Source organism: Lithohypha guttulata (genome assembly GCF_036872675.1).
Source record: "Lithohypha guttulata strain CCFEE 5908 chromosome Unknown scaffold_3, whole genome shotgun sequence".
NCBI lineage: Eukaryota > Fungi > Ascomycota > Eurotiomycetes > Chaetothyriales > Trichomeriaceae > Lithohypha > Lithohypha guttulata.
The window spans coordinates 1031152-1054180 of record NW_027042752.1 but is presented as its reverse complement, the minus strand read 5'-3'; the positions used below and the strand labels follow the sequence as shown (position 1 = coordinate 1054180).

Sequence of the window (23029 nt, the reverse complement as noted above, 5' to 3'; positions counted from 1 at the left end):
AAGGAACGGAAGACCCTCTCGATCGATACTGTCTTAATTAGCTTTATCTGATCTGACATCCTTCTCTATGGTCGCTGGGCACGGGATGTGAAGTCATTGTGTTTGACGTCATAGGCCAGTTTGACCAAGTTTCAGGCTTCCAAATTTCAGGGGTTTTCCTTAGGCGAGGATGAGGTCCTGCTAAGAATTTGCTGGGGTGATGAGTACTGTCACGAATCCAAGTTGTAACACGCTGGGCTGGCCATGATATTCTGGGGAGGATGCGGGCTGCGCTTCACGATATGGTTGAGTAGCATCGCAAGCACGAACTGAAGGATCAATCCCTAAGAAAGTCGTAAGAGTAAATCCGGCAAACTCGGCAAACCAGTGTCTGGGGGAATCTCCAACTCGTATCTGCTGACAGACACCAACATCCGGAATCATCTTCTTAGTCCAGCCTTACGTTGCTTGTGTTCAAGAACGGAAGCTTCTGCTATCAATATCACCCTAGCGGCCGTTTCGGTTGCTGAGACACACCAGCAGATTGTTTGTCTCGAACTCAGCATATCACGGACTAGATTTTGATTAAACTGAAGTAAGGCTTGCCTTCTTCAGCGGGCACTTTATCGCGTTTGAGAATAGATTGTGTAGCCACACCGAAAGTCGCATGTCTAGTATTGCTGACCTGTAGATTCTGACAAATCGCCCCCGACCAAATAGTACATCAAAACGAACGCTGTAACGCTATATGAAGTCAGCTAGCATATTTTCATTTCAGCCTTCTAGGTACTTTATGCTGACCTGCAAACGTGGGCAAGGAAGACGACTGGTAGCCTAGGCAGAAAGTGCTGGATATTAGCTACACGGCCAGCCATCATGGCAATGCCATCTAGCCCCACTACAGAGACTCGGAGACGAACAGAGCATCATTGCTGGAAGTATTGGTATAGAAGGGTTCGAGCCTAGAAGCAAGGGTGACAAGGCTCGTTGGATGGACCTGCACCTGCCGCACGTTTGCGTGTAATTAGTGATATTACGCTTTTGGCCGCAGCGGACACCTAGATATCATGTTATCGAGGCATGTTCCCGATCATCACTATCAAGTCGCGTCCTGTTACGTCCCAACGCGTCGCGTTAATACCGACTAGTGCATCTGCACTGCCAGTGGGAATGATTGTCTACAAGACACGATAGAAGTAGAATATCTACTAAGTCAGCATGCCGCGCACGCTCAAAAGGCGTGCAGAGGTCATCTCACGCGATGAGGATTCGGATCCCGAGGACGTTTTACCAGAAAGACCACCACCTCGCCCAACACAGGCACAATCCCAGAGACATAGACCACGATCTACACCTGCATCTAATGTATCGGGATCTGACGTCGAGCATGCAAACATCTCAGACAACGAAGGTGGCGACAGCCAGACACTAGCGGGTAACATGATCAAGAAACTTGTACGTTTGGCTCTAGCATCAGAGTACGCTCGACAACCTCTTCGACGAGCAGATATCAATGCCAAAATCCTCAAGAGTGATGGTGGAAGTGCAAGTATCCGGGGAAACTTTCGCCTTGTGTTCAACGGAGCACAAAAGACCCTACGCAATGTGTTCGGAATGGAGCTCGTCGATTTACCAACTCGTGAGCGTACAGGTCTGAATGACCGCAGAAAAGCTGTAAGTCAAAAGGCCACACAAACTGCAACACAGAAGTCAAAGGCACAAAAAGAGCTCGACGGCGACGATGTTGATACGCAGGGTCGGTCTAGGCCGAAAGATTCTATCTTGAGTGCCACGAGCTGGATGCTCGTGTCCAGGTTACCGACAGCATACAAATCTAGGCAAGAGCTTCTGATACCCAGTCGAGCACCAGACTCAAATACCGAGGCTGTTTATACTGCACTGTGCACTATGATTGTCACGATACTCTACATACATACACCATCCGGCTCGTCAGATAAGGACTCTCAGGCTCAAGCGCTGGAAGATGTCACTGAACCTATCTCTGATACTAGACTTCTCCGCTTCCTATCACGTCTTGGCCTTCGAGAATGGGCTCCTATGGGAAATGAAAATGGGGAGAACATTGACAAAGTACTGGCAAGAATGATGCGCGAAGGCTACATCGACAAGCGAAGAGACAATTCTACAGGCGAAGAGATAGTGGAGTGGGTTGTGGGGCCTAGAGGTAAACGTGAGATCGGTCGCAAGGGCGTGGCTGCTTTCGTACGCGGCGTTTATGGATTCGGCATCGATGGCACAGGCCAAGGCTTGGAACTGCCACCTCAGCCTGGAGAAGAAGAGGATGGAGAAGCTCAGGGGACGCAAAGACAACGACCTGTGAAAATGGAGCGCGACGAACTCGAAAGAAGGCTAACAAGGACTTTGGGAACTGCTGTTGCCACCAATAACGAAGATCACCAAGCGAATGGTGTCCTTGGCAGCAACGAGCTACCAGAAAGACCCGAATCCAGCCGAACGAGGGAAAATCAGGCTGTGGACAGCACAAGGTCTACAAGACGTTCCACCCGGAGGAGAGGTAACGACAACGAAGTTGATGACGATGACGCCAATGCCCGATAGAACCCACTCTGTATAATATTTCTGATATCCAGTTTTCTAGTGAAGGAAGAATTATGATCGAACATACTTGAGGAGCCAAGCTGTGTACACGAGAACATGTTTGAGCACAGCTGCCCAAACGAGAACAAGAATGAGAGACTAAGAGGTCGTTCTCAGCCGCTATGGATTCTACGCACCTGCCATGAACACATTCGCCGATTTGCCAGAACACATACTGGATATCTCGCCGAAAATTTGTCGAAAGAGCGTGCATGCGCGTTTGCTCTTAATTGTGCTGTACAGCATGCTGGCAGTGACGAAGGTATGTGACGGAGTGCCCGGCTTGCGAGCTTCAACTCAACCTTTCAAGCATCGTCATGCTAGCATACTGTTTGTGTCTGACGGGCCGAGCGATACTCCTCAGGCTGATTCTGCCTCCATTCTGTGTAGTGGTCAAGCAGATGCAGCCCCACAAAAGCAGGACAAGTTGTCTTACCCCACCAAAAACGGTCGGCTAGGTAAGCCCTGGTGTCTTGGCAATGCTTGGGTCTATAAATATAGGATTTTGTTAACAGCAACAGGTTGTTATGCTGCAGCACATCGAAGTTTGCGATGCATCAAGAAGTGGTCTCTCATCCACGCCATCACCATCTCCGCTAGGTAGCAAGAATTGTTGGTTCGAAAGAACATCGTATCACTTGTGTAAACAGCAGCCGAGGAAGTCTTGGCCTTCTTGGCTTTTTATGCAGAGTCAAAAGTTTCTTTGTCATGGTGCTGTTGTTTCTGAGACATACCTTGTAAGTTGTCCCCATGAACGACCTTGCTACTGCACGCCGTCTTGCAAACCATTCCCGATTCTACAAACTGAGTATTCGTTATACCAACCACATATTGTCACCATGTACGGCTGGACACCTCAACAGTCATGGCATAACCCCATTGGCATCATTCAGTTTCTGTTACTCAATGTTTGAGCCATCCAAGAGCACAATTTCTTGACTAGCTGTGCCTGTACCTACACGGCCTCTCCACAGCAAGATCTCCAAGTTTCGGGAAAGTGTCTTTGAGCACTTCGCCAAGGACAAGTGCAACGATGAAGTTGATCAGCTGGACTCACTGACCACGAGAAACAAGTATATAACCCTCGTCAGCACTCGCACAACTCAGCAAACTCCTCAGGTCAAAGCTCAGTTGCAAAGTCGAGGAAAGCAAAGTCCAATCTTTCAGACACATACACATTCGCTTTCTCATTCGCTCATACACTTCTCAAACAACATGAAGTTCCTCGCTGTCCTCGCCCTAGCAGCTGTCGTCGCCGCCCTTCCAACAGATGATTGGAATGCCTGGGGCAAGTGCGAGACAAAGACTGAAGTACAATATGTCACTGTAACCAAAGTGCCAGAGAAAGTTGTCGACTACAAGACTGTCACTGATTATAAAACTGTCACCGATTACAAGACTGTTACCCAAACCAAAGAGGTCGAAAAATATGTTACTCAGACACAAACGAAGGAAGTCGAAAAATATGTCACCAAGGAAGTGGAAAAGCCCGTCACTAAGGAAGTGACAAAAACAGAATACAAAACAAGCTATGTCACTCCAGCTCCCGTTGTAAACGAAAAAACTATCACAAAGGAAGTGTATATCACCAAGGATTGCGGATGGAAGAGCTGGTAATCAGCAGGCACAGAGAATCAGACACGACAATTCATGAGCAACAACCAGCAGCATCGTTCTGTAACGACTAATGACATGGCACAGCAGCAGGAAACAGCTTTCCCTCACCCGGCTCTACGGGACAAATAATTCTTCACATACATTACTGGAGTAATTCAATAAAATAGCATAGCTTCCCCATTACCATTCCTGCTTCGTGATATTCGCCAAATCCACACGTACTGTAAGAAAGAGTTGCACTACTAGGTCGATCTGACTCCACAAACAGACGTTCAACCAGCGGAAATACTGACCCACGAACAAACGTACAGTATTCACACTGTGTACCTGTCCGAATTTTCTTCCCAAAATCCTGGAGATCGCCCGATCCCCAACGTTGGGTTGTGCATGTCTGTCTGCCAGTGTCTCCATTCTTAGCCTAGAATCTCACGCACGGCACAAACTGACTGACCATGAGGCTACAATACTCTTTCCGGCACAACCGCCAAGAGGCGGGGTACATTGGCGAGTACTAGCGGAAGCAGCGATTGGCAGAGCTGCATACCAAGGCTTTCTTGGTCACCTCTTGTCCGAAACATGCAGGGCTTGGCATATGCTGGGGGAATGTTTGTGTTTTTGTTTTTTCTAAATTAATCGAGGTGCATGATGTGAGGTAAGTAAGTGGATGGAGTATAGTGCTGTGCTGGACGTAACCACGTGGTGACGGTATGACGATGGAAGCAAGGAAGCGAGGAAGCGGGTTTGCGGAGCTGAGGTGTTGTGGGTTTTGGTGGGAGGTTGAAGTCAGGGCTCCAGGACACTGTAACTGCTTATGTGGAACAACTACTACACACTATACCAAACAAGAAGCAATGACTGCCGAAAAACCCGGTTGCCCTACAGGTGAATGTTGCTGTACGAGTACAGTAGCCAAGACAGAACTACGTTCTTCAGAGCACGTTGGTGGGTGTGATCATGAGGAACCTGCCATACTGTAAGAACGGAATGGTAGTGTCGATAGAGCTTACTTATCAAAGAAAGCTTGAGCGTGACAGCGAGCTCGTTTAATATTGGACGTACCACATATATCGTGAAGTCCTGACACAACTCATACACGAACGGAGACAAGATTGAACAAATGTCAGGCTTTTCCTCATAACGAAAGCCACATTACAGTATCTGCTCGATTCAAGCTAAGCTCATTTTGCCCATAGACAATTTTCAATCGATGTGCAAGACTGCATTGGGCTGGTGAAATTCCTTTACCTCACAGTATATCACATCTTGCATCTGGCCCACCCTAGTCGGTAGTAAGTGTGCACTCCTTAGGAGCCTTCACTCGCACGATAGCGATTTGGCTTTTAAAGTGCGTCGAGGCTGTGTAGAGTATATCACGAAGGTATCTCATATCAGTGCAGTCCTTCTCAACCTTATTTGTAAGACACTGCTCATTCCTACCATGCCATCTCAAGCAAGCACACAGTGTATACTGGTGAACGAGAGCCTTCTAAGGACCATTTTGAACCTGGCTTGTTAGTTGTCGATACTTGAGTGATATTCAAGTTTGACAATGCGAGTCAGTCGTTTACAAATTCGCAATCTGTGCCCTTGACCGGGAGTGTTTTACTCAGGCAAAAGTGACAGCAAACAGCATAGAGATCGGACATGTAGGCATGAAACTGGACAGACACTGCGTCGAGATATACCAAGGACAAAATTCAAGGAATAGTATATCGTCATAGTGGTGATGGCAATCTGTTCGTCTCCATTTTTGTGTCCTTGCCTCGCTCGCGAGTTCAGTTCGGACCGCTGACACCATATTCGTGAAATTCCCTTCTAGCAACGCCAGCCATATGCATCCCATCCATCAATCAACGAACACACACCTGCGCCTTGCATGCCGCTTGCTCCGAGAGTTTCGGGCATTTGTCTAGTACTGTTGTAACTAAAGTATACAGAGTATATCGTTGCTCGTCTATTCGTGTCAGATCAGGTAATAGGTAGATTTTGCTCGCAAAAGAGACAATCCCTTTCAAAAACTATCTTCTCCTGCAGTGCAGTGCTTGTTGTATGTGCTCAAAATTGTCGGCCGTGTTGATCGTGCTCGCTAATCTCGAAACTTTTTGTGCAAATTGATTGTTCAAGCTCATTCCAGTCAAGCTCGGTGTGCTTAGCTGCTTTGTTCAGATAACCAGGGTTCGTCGCTGGGCATTGAGCACTCAGCAGACGATATTCTTTTCTCAACCGAACGGGAAGCCACCTCTGCCACCCCCCATTCCTGGCCCACCACTCGAAAAAGAAAACCCACCTGGAAATCCTCCTTGACGACCTCCGCCCATGCCGCCCATCATGTTGAACAGCATTTCGGGGTCGATCTGAACACCACCTCCCATACCAGGATGACCAAAGCCACCTCCAAAGGGTGATCCACCCATGCCAGGTTCCATCAAGTCAGCTCCGGAATCGTAAATTTGTCGCTTCTGAGGATCAAGTAGTGTTTCCTTAGCTTCCAAGCAGTCTTTGAATAGCTCTTCTTTCTCTTTATCACCTTGTGTCTTGTCGGGATGTAATACCGCTGCCTTCTTCTTGTAGGCCCGCTCGATTTCTTTATCGGATGCTTCTTTCGATACACCAAGAATCTTGTACCAGTCCTTCCGCTTTGACTTTTTCAATTCGAGTTCAGCATTACGAAGTTCTTTTGCAATTTCGGCATCGCCTTGATTGTCCTCGGCCAATGCCTTCAGATCCTTGACTGCTTGCTCCCAGTCTCCCAGCTCTCCTGTAACTTTCGCTCTCGTCCTTCTGGCTTTTGTGTATGTCGGATCTAGCTTGAGCGCAGCATCGCAATCAGCTTTTGCTTCTTCGTATTGTTCGATTTTGGATCGCGCCAAAGCTCTGTTTCCAAGAATCTTGGCATTGGTGATCTTGTTAGTAGGATCAATAGCGAGGCACTCGGTGTAGGCATTGACTGCAGGTTCCCACTGGCTTCGCTTGTATAGGTCATTTGCCTCGTTCTTTGCTCTTTCCAACTTTTTCATCATGCGCAAACAATCACGTGCCTCTGACATATCTGGATCGAACGACAATGCCTTTCGGAAACAATCTTCTGCTCGTTGATAATCTGACTTTCCAGCACCCTTATCGTCCTTCAGGTAGAATGCTCGACCTGCCAGTGTCATTGCTTCTGCATCCATAGGGTTGTCTCGCATTAGTGTCTGTGCGATACTCTGTACCTCTCCGAGCGCATTTGCAGATCCTATCTTCAAGTTTGCTCTAGCTCGGAGTGTCTGCCACCGCCTAGGCATTGGAGTACCATAACCTAGTGTCTGCTTCGCTTGATCGATGTTCCACAAGGCCATCTTACCATCTCCCTCAGGCTGATCTAACTGCTTTTCAGCCATCTCAATACTGTGCTGGGCCTTTCGAGCCGCTCCGGTATCGGTGGCCGAGGCATTGGGTATTCTAGAATATACAGATAGCGCATCTTCTGGTCTTCCCAACGATGTGTAAATTCTTGCCAATCTGTGCAGAACCTTGTCGTTGTCAGGATCCATCCGACTCGCTTGCAGGCAGTCTCCTAACGCTGCCTGAAACTTATTGTCCGACATGTATGCAGCGGCTCTATTCGATAGGTAGGTGGGGTTTTGTGGGTCAGCCTCAACAGCTACAGTCGAATTAGTAAAACTTGTAAAAGATCTTGAAGCGTACAAATACCTTTTGAATATTCCACAACGGCACGGCCGTAGTCTTTTGCTTTGAAGAATTTATTTCCAGCCGCTTTCGCAGCCTCAGGATCCATCTTTGGCTGAGAACTTATCCTGTGTGGTGGTGGAGGTGGTGACTTGGTATCTTCTCGTAGATCGCCATTCGACAGATTCTCTGACGAAGGAAAGGCGCCAGGCGTATTGTTCGTGCCCGGTGTCGCAGGTTGCGAATTTGTGCCTGCATCGGCTTGTGCATCATCACTACCGCTTCCACTATCGGGCACATCACCATCCATAGTAGCAGAGTTTTTCCTCTCGTCTCGTGCCATCCTGGCGCTCAAACGCTTTAGTTCTGATGGAGGTAAATTCAAAGGATGGTCGTTGTAATCTTTGTTTTTCTTCTTGTCAGTCTTTTTCTTTTCTGGAGATCGGGACTTTGACTTCCGCATGAAAGCAAGAAAATTGGGGTCGTCAAATCGCGGATCGGTGCCTTGTTGATCCACGAATTTCGCCTCGTGAGCTGCCTGGAGATTCTGGAGGTTCTCTTTGGTCAATTTTGCACTGGAAACACTTTTGGACTTTTTGAGTGCCTCGTCTTCATCGACAAATGTCAGTGGGGTTGTATATGCCGTGGAACGCTGGGCTTTTGTGGGAGTAGAAAAGTAATCGTCTGGGTCTGCGTAGGATGGCCTATCGGACCTATCGCTGGCGAACTTTCTCGAACTGAGCTTTGCGGGTCCTTTGTGCAGGCCGCTGCTGCCAGATGCCGATGGGGCGCCAACGGGCGGAGCCATAGCGTGGGTTTCGTCCAGCAAGAGCACCTGCTCGTGCCGGGAGCTTGTATTGTCAGACAGACCGCATTACCATTTGCTTCGTAACATTGAGCGGTTGACTGCAGATGCCCATCTTTACGCTCCTATGAAGGCCATCGTGCTCACGAATTCGCACCTCAATTTTCAGGTTTCAGGTTGTGCTTGCCAAGCCGGGCAAGCCCGTTTCAATTCTCTAAAGTGAAAGTAATGTGATTTTATCTCGATAACGTATCAATCAAGATAGTGACTGTCAGGTCGTCTGAATTGCAAAGAAGGATATGTCTTTGCGTGATCGATCAGCTTTTCGTCTGGGCAGCATATATACGTAGTGAGTTAGCAAAATTGGCAGAGCTACGGCGAAGAACTGGTCGGTGAGCATTCTTAGTGCCCAAATCATGAAAGGAAATTGTAAAGACGAGGAAATCGGCTTGGACATTGAATAACACCATCGGATAATTTTCGACTTCGCTGTATGGTATACACGGCTTACGCCCACTTACCTGAGATGTGTTAAGATCGTTTGAAAGCATGTCCCATCATAAAAAGGACTCTCCCATCGAAAATGTAGCACGCCCACACTCATCTGGCGGTCCCTACCCGAACGTTCATTTGCCAGCAAGCACAGATCCACCTTCACCAAGCAATCCGGTCAAACATGCAGTATGGCTCATCTTTGGAGCATCAGGTCATATGGGCCGGTCTCTTGCAAATTCGGCTATCGCACATGGTGACAAAGTATGTGCTGTAGGCAGAAGATTAGAAGACAGTCTTCACACTATGCAGGACTGGTATCCTGGCCGAGAGCACAATTATCAGGCTCTTCTCTGTGATGTAAGGATACGAGGAGCTGTAGATGAGGTATTTGAGAGGGCATTGAGTCGTTTCGGTGATATTGATGTTGTTGCTATCTGCCATGGCTACGGTGTGATCGGTTCTTGCGAGGATCAAGATGAGTATGAGATTCGTAACCAGTTCGAGACGAACTTCATGGGTACTCTGAACATCATCCAATCTTCGGTCGGCTATTTCAGAGAGCGTGAATCAGGCAGATATCTCATCTTCAGCAGTACAAGTGGTGCACTCGGTGTGCCTGGACTAGGCCCATATTGTGCCACCAAGTACGCGGTGGAAGGACTTGTTGAATCTGTGTTGCATGAGGTGGATCAATTCAATATCAAGCTTACTCTCGTCATCACAGGCCATTTACGCCGAGACGATCATGCTCAATCTGCCTCACCAGGTGTATATCGGCAGGAAACTGCAAAAGATGCACATACAGCCTCAGGAAGGAAGTTCCAGCATTTCCGCATACTGCGCCCATCGCCTCATTATGCCACTCCCGATTCTCCGTCGTCACACGCTCAGCGTATGCTGCAGTGGATTGGCGACAAACAGCCGACGAGTGCGGTGAAGGCAGCGGAACTGGTCTGGCAGCTTGGTCACTGTTCCTATCCTCCTTTGAGGTTACTGCTCGGCACTTTCGCCGTGGAGAGTATTCGAGACAGATTGAAAAGTATCATCGAGGAAATTGAGGATTGGAAGGAATTGCACTTCCCACCTATTGAAGGTATGGAAGGCATGGAAGGCGTTGATGATGAAAAGCAGGACGACCACAATGACGACGAAGATTAAGAAAGCGGCAAGGATGTACAAGCTTCTTCGTCAGGTAAAGATGGCAGGAATTTCAATGTCTCTAATGGCACTTCGATGAACATTGACTGATGAGACTGACAATTGGTGTCACGAACCAAAATACTAGTCTTTAGTGAACGTGTGGAACAGGATAAATTCTCTACATGCTATCCTGCAGCCGTACCTGATTCGTGACGGCACGAACAGCTCCTGCGATGCTAGCACAAAGCGCTTTCCAACAGCTTTAGTCTATCGATATGTTGGTGCTTGTGGCAGGTGTTCCTGAAGCGAATATCCAAGCTCAACTCACGTGTGGCAGCGGTACAATGCGGTGCCAGCGCAACTGTTTTTGTACACTGTGTAATTGAGTCACTCACAGCACAATCCTCTGGTGATCACTACTGCCGAACGCCTTGCCACAATTCGGGCATTTCCTAGAACGTAATTGAACAACCTTTTCGACGCACTCGTTACAGAACGTGTGACCACAGCTCTTAATGACGGTGTTCTTCAGGTTCTTCCGACATACTGTGCAGTAAGCAATTTGTCGGAGCAATTCCTGCTCGTCTGATTGCCCTGTTTTGTTCTTCCAAGAGTCCAAACTCTTTTGTGTAGTGGCCAAAGCGGCTTTGAGGCCTTCTACCTCGGCCTCTGCAGATCTGCAGGCGGTCGCAGTGGTGTTCAGCTTTGCGTCTTTGGCGGATAAGTTCTGCTTGAGGTCCGTGATTTGGGCATTGAGCCGTGCAACGTCAGATGCATATGAAGTGCTCTGTTTCGTAGCTAGCTGGTACTCAGTTGTCTTTGCTGTGAGCGCCACTTTGATCTCTCCCAACTGTTTCTCCAAGTTGGTAAGTAAGGATCTGGTCACTGTCTCGGCTTCCTTCAGCTGTGCGATAATCTCCGATGACTTAGTGGTCTGCATCTTCAGAGTTCGAATTTCCATGTCTCGAGTCTCTTTCAGTTTCATGGATCCAAAATACTTCTGATCAGCTTTGGCCTTCTCAGCAGACAGTCTGACCATCTTCTCCTCGAGTGTGGTATACTCGCTCACTTTCTGATTGGCTAGTTTTTGAGTCTTCTGATATGCACTTGACATGGAGGCAAGCTCGCCATTAAGTAAGGAATACTTCTTCTCGAGCTCTTGATACTTTCCACGCAGTTCTTCCGGGCTCATCGAGTCCAGCTCAGATGAGACAGCCATTATACTTCCTGTCTGGGTAGTCAATCGTTCATTTTCGGACTCCAAAGCCTTAATGCGTTCCTCCTGAGCAGTAGTAAGCTCTTTCAGCTTCTTGAGGGAGTCTGCTCGTTCGTCTAGAGCCGCCTTCTTCATGGTCTGGTCTGCCAGGATTTCGTCTCGATGGTTGCGTATTCGGGCCAGGTCCATTTGAGCATGGCTAAGACTCTCCACCTTCTCGGAAAGGGCAGTTCTGTTCTCATCTTCGATCGAGTCCTGATGTTTTGTTCGTTCTGACTGAAGTTTGCTGTTGTCATCACGCAACTGCGATGTCATAGCCTCCAAATCGTTTAGCTTCTTGACAGCGTCATCGTGCTGCAACCTTAGCTGTTTATACAACTCAGTTTTCGAATAATCATCATCTGTAAAGACTGAGGACTTGGATGTTAGTTCTGTGAGCTGAGTAGTCAGTTTGGCGTTTTCCTCCTCTAATTTAGCGATTTGTTCTTGTTGTTTCTCGTTAATGGCAGTGGTTTTCTTAACCTCAACCTCGAGCTCGGCAACTTCTTCGCCATGGTCCGAGACACCGTTCATTTGACTGTCCTCACGCTTCACCGCAGTCGAGTCATCTTTCGATGAGTTAATGCCTCCGAGTAATAGTCCCTTGTCTAGCTTAGCTGCAGTGACGCTTTTAGCACGGTCAAGCTTTTTCTCAGCAAGCATGTAGCGCAGCGAAGCGTTTTGCAAACGTTCGTCCAGGTCAGATGAGTCAGCACGCAGACGTTCCAGCTCCGCCAAATGTTCCTTCTCAGATGCTAAAAGACGGTTGACCTTTGCATACAGTTCCGAGATCTCAGGCGTAAAGTCTTTTGTTCTCGCGGACAACCGCTCTATCAAAACTTGAATATTTGTCGCATGCGTTTGTAGATGCTGTTCAAAGGCTTTTTGATCAGTAAACTGCAGCGACGAGGGCACCGCGTCGATATCCATCGAGTCGTCATCAGTCGGCATCAAGACCTTGACTTCATCGACTAATTGCTTCAGCCATGCATCGATGGTTCTGATGTGATCATCGTGGTCGCGTGCCTTCTTTTTCAGATCTGATATTTGAGACTCAAGGTCTTTACGTTCGCGCTTGTACTCATTTAATTGTCTAAGTAGGGCGTCCTTCTGGAATTTCTAAAGAACATATCGGATCAGCCACGGCTCGATAGGAAGGTAGGAGGAAGAGGATGGATATCTTACTTCGAGGTCGTCTTTCCAAGGCATATCGTCGTCGCGATGACCTTTGCCAGCGCCATTTGCCGACGTAGCTTGCTTCTTGCTAGGGTGTACCGAGTCATGATGATCATTGAGTGGTCGCTTGCGATCTTCCATCTTGATAAGGCTGGACTGCAACTGAAGGGAAGAAGGGGCTCGGGCTTGAACGGCCGTCATGAATACGGTTTTTATGAGCGTAAAAACCAAGCAAGCATATAGACACTAGTGACATTGAGTCGAGGATGAATCATACGAGAATCATGGATATTGTAGGTGTCGAATGTGATGGGATTGAAGAGATTTGAGGTTGTCATTCGTCTGCAAGAACTTTACAGACCAGAAGTCAGGACTCGCAGCCTTGGCAGAAAGGATAGCGGCCTCACTGCGCTAACCGGATCCGCACACCTGCGGAATTGCGCAGTCGCGCTGCGGGGAGTCACGGTCGTGCTTCCCTCAAAAGTCCTGCCAGAATCCAGCTGCACTTTCGAGAGACGTTGCTATGTGTTCAACACAGTCAGATATCAGAAAATCCCGTGGTTCAAGACTGGTGTTCCGCTATGCCTGACTGTGAGGTGGACAACAAATTTTCACCCAATTCGCTATGTCGTCGTTCAGCTCGGTAATCCGCAAACCAGGCGGCACGATCGCCCCGAAAGTCGCACCAAGGCGAAACATTGTCCGCAAGGCCACAAATTCTGCTCCTACGCCTCAGCCTCAGACCAAAAGTGCGCCTTTACCTCAGACCGACAGCTCGTCTGCTCTTTTTTCAGAGCTAGTACAAGATAAGGATCCAGTGGATGCGGCCAGCACCGGATCTTATGGCGATGAAACCTCGAAGCGACAGGAAGATGGCTCTACAATTCGGTTGAACGTTCAAGAAGGGTTAGCGCATAATGAGAATGAGTCTCTAGTTGAGACAGTACCTCAAATCCACCCTGAGAATGGAGAGCATAGTGTCGCGTCGTCCCAGAGTGACAGTCAATCTCATACTGCAGCAGATACTAGGGCCGAACCCATAGAGGAGGCCACAACGCAACAGAACACGCATGTTCCAGATGTCCTCAATGTTCCCAATTGGCCCAAGCAGAAGTCTAAACCTGAACGTAATGCTTCGAAGTCGCGATTGAGCGCAACTGAGGCACAAAATACCTCACCTCCAGTCCTGGCTGCTATCGGTGGGCAGACGACTAATGCCGAGCATATAGAGGCCGGGCCAGGAGAGGTTGAAAGCACAAACAACCCGTTGCCGACAGTCACTGCTCCCAATACAACACGACCAAGGAGCAAGCGGAAACAGCAACCTCGAGGAAGTGTTGACATCCTTCTCGCGCAGCCAACGATTCCACCCACTCCTCCAAGCACCCAAGCCTCGAAAACTCCCGATCAAGATCCTGCCCAAACGAGCAATTCTCGAAGAGCAACATCTGTCGTCTCACGTAGATGCGAGCCACTGTCCGAAGCCGAGGAGGCCTTGGATAGCTTTCATACAGGTATACGCAGGCTAAGAGAACTATCCGCCTCTATCGATCCACTGCGTACCACCAATCAGCCAGGAGCGCCGTCTGGCAACCATCGAGGAGATGCCACGATTCCCGCTGACGATTCTGGTGCAGCAGTTGACCGACCTAGAAAACGACGTAGAAGGAACAACAATACACCAATGACGGTTCAACAACAAGCAGCGCAAGTCGTGGCCAATGTTCTTGGTATTCCAGGGCCAACACCAAATCGTGGACGACGTCGACAACGCACGCCCGAAGATCCCGAGAACTATGAGATAGAACCAGAGTCAACCATGATGAGCCAACTATGCACTCCTAGTCACAACTTTGGCAAGAAATCTGATAAAGAGAAGGAGATCGAAGCAAATTGGCCAGAAATTCTTCGTAGGCGGAAAGAGGATGCCCAGGCTCGACTTGTCGCTGCCAATGAGAACCGCAGAAGAAAAGGCGTGTCAGGCGCTAATGCCGGCGAGCAATTACAAACTGATGGGCCAGATGTGAACGTGGCCAGCACTATGGTCATAGAGAATGGTGTGATCGTGGCCAGCAGCCGTGAGATCGATCAGATACAGCACGCTCAAAAACAACTGGAGGCCGTTGATGACGCTAAGATTCTAGAAGATGTCGACATATACAAACGTGTCAACAGCCATACCATTGCCAGCAAGCAACAACTACCAGCAGGTCAGCGCTGGGACGATCAGCTTACGGAAATGTTTTATCAGGGGTTGAAAATGTTCGGGACAGACTTCAAAATGATTAGCAACATGATACCCGGCAAGACGCGGAAACAGGTCAAGCTGAAGTACAACGTAGAAGAACGGCTACACTGGTCTAGGGTTCAGCGATGTCTGGACCAAAGGGAAGAGGTCGACCTAGTTGAGTATGGCAACTCTGCTGACATGGAGTGGTGCAATGCTGCAGATGTCTACAAACAGATGGAGGAGGACGAAAAACGACTTCGAGAAGAGGACGAAGCCAGAAGACGTGAAGAAGGAATCATATCTCAAGACAGACCTGACGCCGCCAACGCAGACGGAGAGGCTGACATTGCAGTGCCCAGCATCGAAGGACCGGATGGTGAAGTCTCCGAGGCAACCAGCACAGGCTTAGTGGCTGGTGACCGGGATAGACAAAGCACAGCTGCAGGAAGTCGTCTCGGATCAACCACTACTGGAAGGCAGACTGCTCAACCTTCCGGTAAGAAGAAGCAGACCAAGAAGGCAGCTTCTACTTCGAAGCGTGGCAAGCAGGCTGCGAACAAGAACAAGAGCTTCGAAGGAGTGGAGGAGCGACTTGGTGACGTGGGCGACATCACGATTCCAGGAGGTTGAGGATCGTGTCGTGAACAGCTACGTATTTCGGTACCATGACCACAACTTTGAAGTGCGCCTTCGTCTGGAATTTGGGTATCTATCAAGTGTTTAGCTCAAATCTTCTAAACAGATCTTAATCTCATCAGCTTTCTCTCTGTCTTTTTTCTTCGCAGGCTCCAGCATCTATGTCCGTGAGGGCCGTGTCAGGTGGCTCTCCGAGCTCAGCGGATCTGCTACAACACCAGACACATGATCGCATCTGTTTCCGCATCCACAGGACGAGTGGGATAAAACACTCTTTTCGGGGTTTGAACGTCTTCGCTTAATAGTAGCAACCTGTTTCACCAATACAATCTCATGATTCAGAACAAGTTTTCTTGCTGGATACTTCTGCTCTCGAGCACGCCAGAGTTGTTTGTCAGTCGGATATTACAACATAGGATGTATCTGCTTGTACTTAGCTACATATCCTTGAGGTGGCGCCTTGCATTTCGTGGTGTTTCCACAAGTGAGCGTATAATTTGAGGTATGTCCACATTTCGCCTTTTGTTACTTCTTGTCGTCGTCCTCGTCCTCGTCCTCCTCTTTCGGTGGATCCGGCTTGACCCTAAACTCCGTCCTCCCAACCTCTCGTCCCCGTGCATCCTTGTGTATCGTCTCGTATGCTCCTCTCATCTCATTCTGCTGTTCAATCCAGAGATCCTTGAACGTCAACTCTCTGGTTCTGCCGATACTCTCGATAGCAGAAATACGGTCCAGCGTATCCTCAAGGTATTTATCGAAGCCCGGCTCGGCGCAAATTTCCTTAAAGGCGTTCATCATAGGTACGCTGTCGGCACGTACGTTCGCGTTCGAGTCAATGGTGAAGATATTGTCGTGATCGTATTGCTGTATGAAATCTGCTCGGGTCATGATTTGGCGAGCTTTGTATAAAGGAAATGAGGGTAGGATGTGGCCGATTTCTGGGTCGTAAATTGTCTCCATCTTTTTCGATTCTTCGACGAGAGCCCGCGCCAGCACCATGGCGCACGATGCAAACTTCTGCTGGTCCATCACATCGTCGTCCATGGATTCACCGAGGATGCCGCAACGATTGAGGAACCAGGTTTTCTCATTATTGTGGATGGTCTTGGCCATTCTGTCCATGTGTTCGGATTTGGCAACTCGACTGAGGAAGTTTATACGGCCGCCGACAAGGTCGTAGATGTTGTCAAGCTCTTCAGGTGTAGCTGGAGCCTTTGAAGGAAAGTACTTAGCACGATAGACGCTCAGTGCGGCGAGAGCATCTTTCTTGGGAAGGTCGCGGACTGTGATGACCTCCATACGAGTTGCGTAAGATTTGAGGCGTTCGTAGACCCAATAATCGTCACTATTCAGGACGACTGTAACCAAGTTCGAGGCTGCCCATTGTTCAGCACGCTGCTGAACCAGTTCTAGCAGGTCGCGACCATCGTTATCATCGCGAATGAGATGGGTAGCATTTATGACCAAGACCATTGGAGCGCGCTTCTGCTTTCGGCGGCGCATTGCGATCTTCTCAAGTTTGTTGAAGGCGCGCTCGATATCTAGAAGAGCGGTAGTGTCACGAGGGCCACGAACGGAGAACAAACTGCCAATGTAGTCTTCGTGAAATTCGTAGTTGAGAGCTTTGCCAAGGCGAAGACGGAAGATCTCAAGGTCGGCGTGAGCATCGAGCATTGAGACACCGTAGCCATCGACCTTGCGCATACCCTCAATTATCATGCTGGATTTACCTGTACCCTTTTCACCCACCAGTAGGTAATACCTGCCACGCTTTCTGCCAGACATTATGGCATCGATAGTGCTCTGTTCAGGTTGTTGGAACCACGCACTGCCAGCATCCTTCTCAACGTCACCATCCTGAATGTCTTTATCCTTTGATGAAGGTGTTGGGCCTGCCAGGTCTAGGACAGGGTCACCCGGAGCGAATGCTATATCCATTTTCCGGAGCACAAGACTTTTGTAGTACAGGTGATAGCCGTAGCCTGCCGCACCAAGTACAGCAATGGAAGCGAAAGTGGTTGCGGCCGACTCGAACATTTTGAAAGCGGTATCTCGCCAGCCATGTTGGCTCTTCCCATCACCAGTATCTGCATGGTCAGGGCCTACACTAGGTGATGGATCTGGATTTGGATTCTGATATTGTTGATGTTGCTGACTGGAGGAAAGCGGTCGCTGCTGCCAGAAGACATGACGACATCTAACGCGACTTCTTGCCAAAGGTCGAATTGCGTTCATGGTACGCTGAAGAGTTACGCCAAGCCCAGGGGCAGAGGGGGTAGACAGTGTATACACACCGCAAATCGCCGAACTACCAGTCGCAAAGGAAACAACCAAACCAGAATCAGGCTAGAGAGGTTGTGTATACTTCGGCTTGTAAGACGCGTGAATGTGAAGCAGATGGCTGGCTGTAAGGGGATGAGCTTTTGAGAGAATAAAACCGTGGATTACTAGTAATGTTGCCTCATTGGCAGTATTAGCACATTACAGGGAGAAAGGGTGACGACTGAAGAGAAGCTGCCAAAGAAAATGCGACACGAATGAACGCCAAAGAGTACCTCCGAATTACTAGTCGTCTCAGAGGAGGTCAACACGACAGCCGAAAGATGAGGATCAGTGCTGTTCGAACCAAAGGGAGGCTTTCTTGGCAGCCGAGACTATCCATTTCCAGGGGTGTCAGTGGTTCAGCCACTGTGGCGTTTAGAATGCAGCCTCACATTACTACACAGTATTGCTCGAAGGTGTCTCCTGTGCAAAAATGCTGGTCGGCCAATGCTACCAATACTGTATCTTCGTTCCCAAACCAATAACTATTCATCGCACTGATAAACCTGTTGTTCGAGAGCCAGATCGTTTAGTTGTGGTCCTGGACGGATATGCTGCTCATGGGTCCGCTGCTCATTAATAGACCGATCACCTCTTTGATTATGGCACGTCCCAGTCCTCATTTGGATCTTGCTTGCTGAGTGTGACACCTAAAGATTCGATACGCACTCGTCATCATCACGAGTTGCTAGAGAAGTATGTCATCGCTATACGGTGCTGAAGATCAGCTTTAAAGGACTACTTTGTTACTAGTAGCAGGGTCGTTACTGCCGACATGACCCGAAGCAAATCTGCGGCAGTAAGCAAAGTTTTGGAGCTTCTTGTCTCCGCCAGATTCACGTTATTGGCTGAATGGACATGAGAATTATGTTTCTGAATGCTCGCATGCTCTGCTACTGCTTCTCGAAAAGTGACTCTCCAGCACATCTTCCTCTTGTCCATCATTCTCCTAAACCACATTGTACAGTACATCCCATATTTACCTTCCTTGTATTCTAAATCCTGACCACATTCATTTGAGCTGTTAATAAGCCAGCCAAATCTCTCGCTGGTTGTATAGTAGTTCGATTTTTGTATTGCTACTTTTATTGTCGACTCTTCACTTCCGAAACTAATGGCTGCTCCAAATGGTATCCGTCATTCATGCTGATGTTTGAATCGTCTTACTGATGAATTGACAGGTGACATAAGCGAGAAGCAATTACCTAATGGTGCGGACGAGCACGAGCAACATGAGCATGGTTCAGACCATCATCACGAGCATGAGCATGAGCACGATCATGATCACGAGAATCCTGCCATCACCTTTCAGGTTCATGTCAAGCTACCTCACAAACCCCATAAGTTGACCTTGACTGTTTCCAACCAGGAGCAAGTTCAAGATTTGCGTCAATCCATCGTCGAGACTCCAGACACTTTCCAGTATACCTGCTTTCATCTTGAGCACAATGGAGAGCGTATCAATGACTTCGTTGAGCTCTCCGAAGTCAAAGATCTTGGTGCTGACTCTGAGGTCACTTTGGTGGAGGATCCCTATACTGAGAAAGAGGCTCGCATGCATGTCGTGAGAATGAGGGAGCTGATCGGCGCTGCCGGCGACCGTTCAGATCAGCTGCATGGTATTTGCGCCGGTGCGTCTTTACACGACGACCTATTCGGCGCGGCACCTGCGTCTGAGGCTGCGAAAGAGAAGGTTGCTGATACTCAAGGATCACTTGCTGGTTATGATGTCGACAGCAAGCCAGATATCAACACCATCCTGCCCAAGGATCAGAATACATTGCCCAAGACTGTGAAAGGTCTGTCGGTGTCCCAGTGGAATCCACCTCCGCATCATCTGCGACAGCGTGGTCACTTGCTATATCTCGTCCTGGCCACCAATGAGGGTGAGCAGCACCAGATCACTGCTAGCATATCCGGTTTCTCTGTCAACAAGTCCTCAAGTAACAAGTTCGATCCATTCCCGAGGCCTGCTCCTAAGAACTACAGCGCACATTCCCTGCTGGGCCTCATCTCTCTCCTATCACCCTCATTCAATGCCTCTTTCGTCGAGCTACAAAAGGCTAATGGCCAGAAAGACCTCCTTACCACCTTCCCCTTCCAGAATGCTATTCCCGCGAACCCTTGGTTGTTGAACCCTTCAGCTGCCCAACACCATCAGTCCGACCCTACAAGATCTCAAGAAGCTTTCCTGCTTGGAGGTGCAGATGGTGCCGAGAACCTGAGAGACTGGAACGAGGAATTTCAGACCACGAGGGAACTGCCTCGAGAAACACTTCAAGACCGCGTCTTTAGAGAACGTTTGACCTCGAAACTTTTCGCTGACTACAACGACGCCGCTGCAAGAGGTGCTGTTTTGGTGGCTCGCGGAGAAGTTGCTCCTCTAAACCCGACCGAGGGTAAGGACGCTCAAATCTTCATCTACAACAACATCTTTTATTCCTTCGGTGCCGACGGTGTGCAAACTTTCGCTAGCGAAGGAGGTGACGAAGCTGCGAGGGTCGCTGTTGGTAAGGACGTCACTGGCGTCAAAGCTGTCAACCAGCTTGACATTCCCGATCTTTTCACTCCTGGCACCGTTGTTGTTGACTATCTTGGCAAACGAATCGTTGGCCAGAGCATAGTCCCCGGCATCTTCAAGCAGCGCGAACCTGGAGAGCATCAAATTGATTATGGTGGTGTTGAGGGCCGAGACGTCGTTACTGAGAATGCTGCTTTTGTGCCTGTTTTTGAAAAGCTTTCCAAGGCCTTACACGTCAAGAAACATGCTGTCTGGGATAAGGAAGGCAAACGACATGATTTGGAGGGTAGTGTTGAGACCAAGGGCTTGCTGGGAACCGATGGCAGGAAATACGTGCTGGACCTGTACCGTATCGCTCCACTCGACGTCGCTTGGCAGGAGCAAGTGGCTGCTGAAGAACAGGACAACAAATATCCGCACCGAATGTCGATAATCAGATCAGAGCTCGTAGAAGCTTATTGGAGAACCAAGATGCAGGAATACGTCAAGGCTGAGGTCGAAAAGAAGAAGGCCGCACAACCAGATCAGAAGCAGATCGAAGGAGAGGAAAAGATTGACGAAAAGAGTGAGGAGAAGAAGGAAGGTGACACAGAGAGTAAGCCTGCCGAACAAGAAAGAGTCGACCTTTCCAAATTCGACTGGACAATCAACCCCGATGTGTGCAGTGGACAAGTTCCACAAACGGACGAGGAGAAAGAAGAATACCTTCAGGACGAGCAAGAGGTCAGAGCAGTTTGCAGCTTCCTTCGTGAGAAGGTTATCCCCGAGCTCATACACGACCTGTACGAAACCGATGTCGGCTTTCCAATGGACGGTGTAGCTCTAACGCAGCTCCTGCACAAACGTGGTATCAACGTTCGGTACCTCGGTCTACTAACCAAATCAGCAGAGGAGAAGGGACAACGAATCAAAGCCTTTGCCACAGTCGCTCTACAGGAAATGGTTGCTCGAGCTTTCAAGCACATCATAAACGGCTACCTTCGTCATCTGCCTGCAATTTTTGCTCCTAATGCGATAGCACATCTACTCAACTGTCTCCTCGGCCGCGAAGTTAATGCCGCACCAGGAGCTGAGCTTGGAGAAGAACAATCTTTTTACAGTGATGGAGATTATTCCTTCCAGAAAGTGACACCAGACCAGCTTGCCAAAGACATTGAACTTCAGGTACGGATGCGGTACAGGTACGATCTGCCTGGCGAGTGGCAGATGTCAATCAAGCCGTTGCAACTGTTGCGTGAAATATGCTTGAAGAATGGTATTCAACTTGCCGCTAGAGACTTTGCATTGACGAAGACGGACTTACAGGAGAGACCGGCTTTGAATGGCACTGCAGTCAATGGAGTGCACCACGAGGAAAACAAGAAGAAGAAGGCGAAGAAAGCACGTGGAAGGTCTGAATCTCCTGATAGCGAGACAAAGGAGAAGCCGCAAACCACCTTCGTACCTGATGACATCCTGAACGTGACACCAATCGTCAAGGATGCATCACCTAAAAGTGCGCTAGCAGAGGAAGCGCTTGAAGCTGGCAAAATCTCCCTGGCTCAAGGTCAGAAACAACTCGGTCAAGAACTCGTGCTTGAATCACTTTCGCTACATGAGCAGATCTATGGCATATTGCATCCTGAGGTCGCGAAAATGTACCATTCGTTGTCTACAATCTACTATCAGATCGAAGAGAAAGAGGCAGCAGTTGAACTAGCGCGAAAGGCAGTCATCGTCACAGAAAGAACTTTGGGAGTCGATTCGCATGACACCATCCTTGCCTACCTCAATCTTTCTCTCTTTGAGCACCACGTTGGCAACACAAAGCGCGCTCTGAAATATGTTCGCCATGCCTTGGATGTGTGGAACGTGATCTACGGGTCACATCATCCAGACTCAATAACCACGATGAACAATGCTGCGGTGATGTTCCAGTCATTGAAAGAGTATGCCGAATCTCGTCGCTGGTTCGAAGCGTGCTTCAAGGTTTGTGAGGAGTTCTATGGTAAACAGTCCATCAATGCTGCCACGATTCTTTTCCAGTTGGCACAGGCACTAGCACTCGATGGTGACGCGAAAGGTGCTGTCAACAAGATGCGTGAAGCGTACAGTGTTTTCAAAGAGGAGCTTGGCGCTGAGGATAGAAACACCAAGGAGGCAGAAACATGGCTCGAACAGCTGACTCAGAATGCTGTCAATCTCGCAAAACAAGCTCAATACTTGGAGAAGCGAGGTATCAAATATATGCAGATGCCACGACTGCCTGGCGCGACGAGGTTACAGCCACAAAACGCAACGACTGCAGCACCCAAGGCTGCCACCAACAATGGCACGACCACATCGGCTACCTCCTCCACAACAACGAATCCTACAGCGAATGGAGCAGACATGAGAAGCATCGATGAGCTGTTGAGATTCATTGAAGGCGGAGATATGGCTAGTCCAAAAGGGAAGAGCAAGCGAAAGAGTATGAACCCCAAGGCAAGAGGCAGGAAGAGTGCGGCTTAGAAAGCGCACCGATTGGAGACACTGTATTCGACGCTCGACTTATCTGGAACGCTACTACGAGAGGAACGAAACTTA

At 48.8% G+C, this 23029-nt stretch overlaps 8 protein-coding genes across 8 annotated transcripts; 5 read left to right on the top strand and 3 right to left on the bottom strand.

The window, feature by feature from the left end:
• Positions 1–1197: 1197 nt before the first annotated feature.
• On the top strand, positions 1198–2559 carry LTR64_004169 (uncharacterized protein; the record flags this gene model as incomplete). The annotated part of the gene is made up of 1 exon (XM_064898516.1): positions 1198–2559. One exon carries the CDS (start codon positions 1198–1200, stop codon positions 2557–2559), a length of 1362 nt encoding a protein of 453 aa, XP_064754473.1.
• A 1254-nt stretch (positions 2560–3813) lies between these two features.
• LTR64_004168 (uncharacterized protein) lies at positions 3814–4215 on the top strand (the record flags this gene model as incomplete). The annotated part of the gene is made up of 1 exon (XM_064898515.1): positions 3814–4215. One exon carries the CDS (start codon positions 3814–3816, stop codon positions 4213–4215), a length of 402 nt encoding a protein of 133 aa, XP_064754472.1.
• Positions 4216–6434: 2219 nt separating this feature from the next.
• LTR64_004167 (uncharacterized protein) lies at positions 6435–8692 on the bottom strand (the record flags this gene model as incomplete). Its single annotated transcript, XM_064898514.1, has 2 exons — positions 6435–7858; positions 7909–8692. The coding sequence occupies 2 exons, from the start codon at positions 8690–8692 to the stop codon at positions 6435–6437; spliced, it is 2208 nt and encodes a 735-aa protein (XP_064754471.1).
• Positions 8693–9238: 546 nt separating this feature from the next.
• ADI1_2 (1,2-dihydroxy-3-keto-5-methylthiopentene dioxygenase) lies at positions 9239–10342 on the top strand (the record flags this gene model as incomplete). The annotated part of the gene is made up of 2 exons (XM_064898513.1): positions 9239–9445; positions 9494–10342. The coding sequence occupies 2 exons, from the start codon at positions 9239–9241 to the stop codon at positions 10340–10342; spliced, it is 1056 nt and encodes a 351-aa protein (XP_064754470.1).
• A 373-nt stretch (positions 10343–10715) lies between these two features.
• Positions 10716–12896, bottom strand: BRE1 (E3 ubiquitin-protein ligase bre1; the record flags this gene model as incomplete). Its single annotated transcript, XM_064898512.1, has 2 exons — positions 10716–12698; positions 12765–12896. The coding sequence occupies 2 exons, from the start codon at positions 12894–12896 to the stop codon at positions 10716–10718; spliced, it is 2115 nt and encodes a 704-aa protein (XP_064754469.1).
• A 484-nt stretch (positions 12897–13380) lies between these two features.
• On the top strand, positions 13381–15615 carry LTR64_004164 (uncharacterized protein; the record flags this gene model as incomplete). Its single annotated transcript, XM_064898511.1, has 1 exon — positions 13381–15615. The coding sequence occupies one exon, from the start codon at positions 13381–13383 to the stop codon at positions 15613–15615; it is 2235 nt and encodes a 744-aa protein (XP_064754468.1).
• A 531-nt stretch (positions 15616–16146) lies between these two features.
• On the bottom strand, positions 16147–17856 carry LTR64_004163 (uncharacterized protein; the record flags this gene model as incomplete). Its single annotated transcript, XM_064898510.1, has 1 exon — positions 16147–17856. The coding sequence occupies one exon, from the start codon at positions 17854–17856 to the stop codon at positions 16147–16149; it is 1710 nt and encodes a 569-aa protein (XP_064754467.1).
• A 1201-nt stretch (positions 17857–19057) lies between these two features.
• CLU1 (Intracellular distribution of mitochondria) lies at positions 19058–22954 on the top strand (the record flags this gene model as incomplete). The annotated part of the gene is made up of 2 exons (XM_064898509.1): positions 19058–19073; positions 19125–22954. 2 exons carry the CDS (start codon positions 19058–19060, stop codon positions 22952–22954), a joined length of 3846 nt encoding a protein of 1281 aa, XP_064754466.1.
• Positions 22955–23029: the final 75 nt, after the last annotated feature.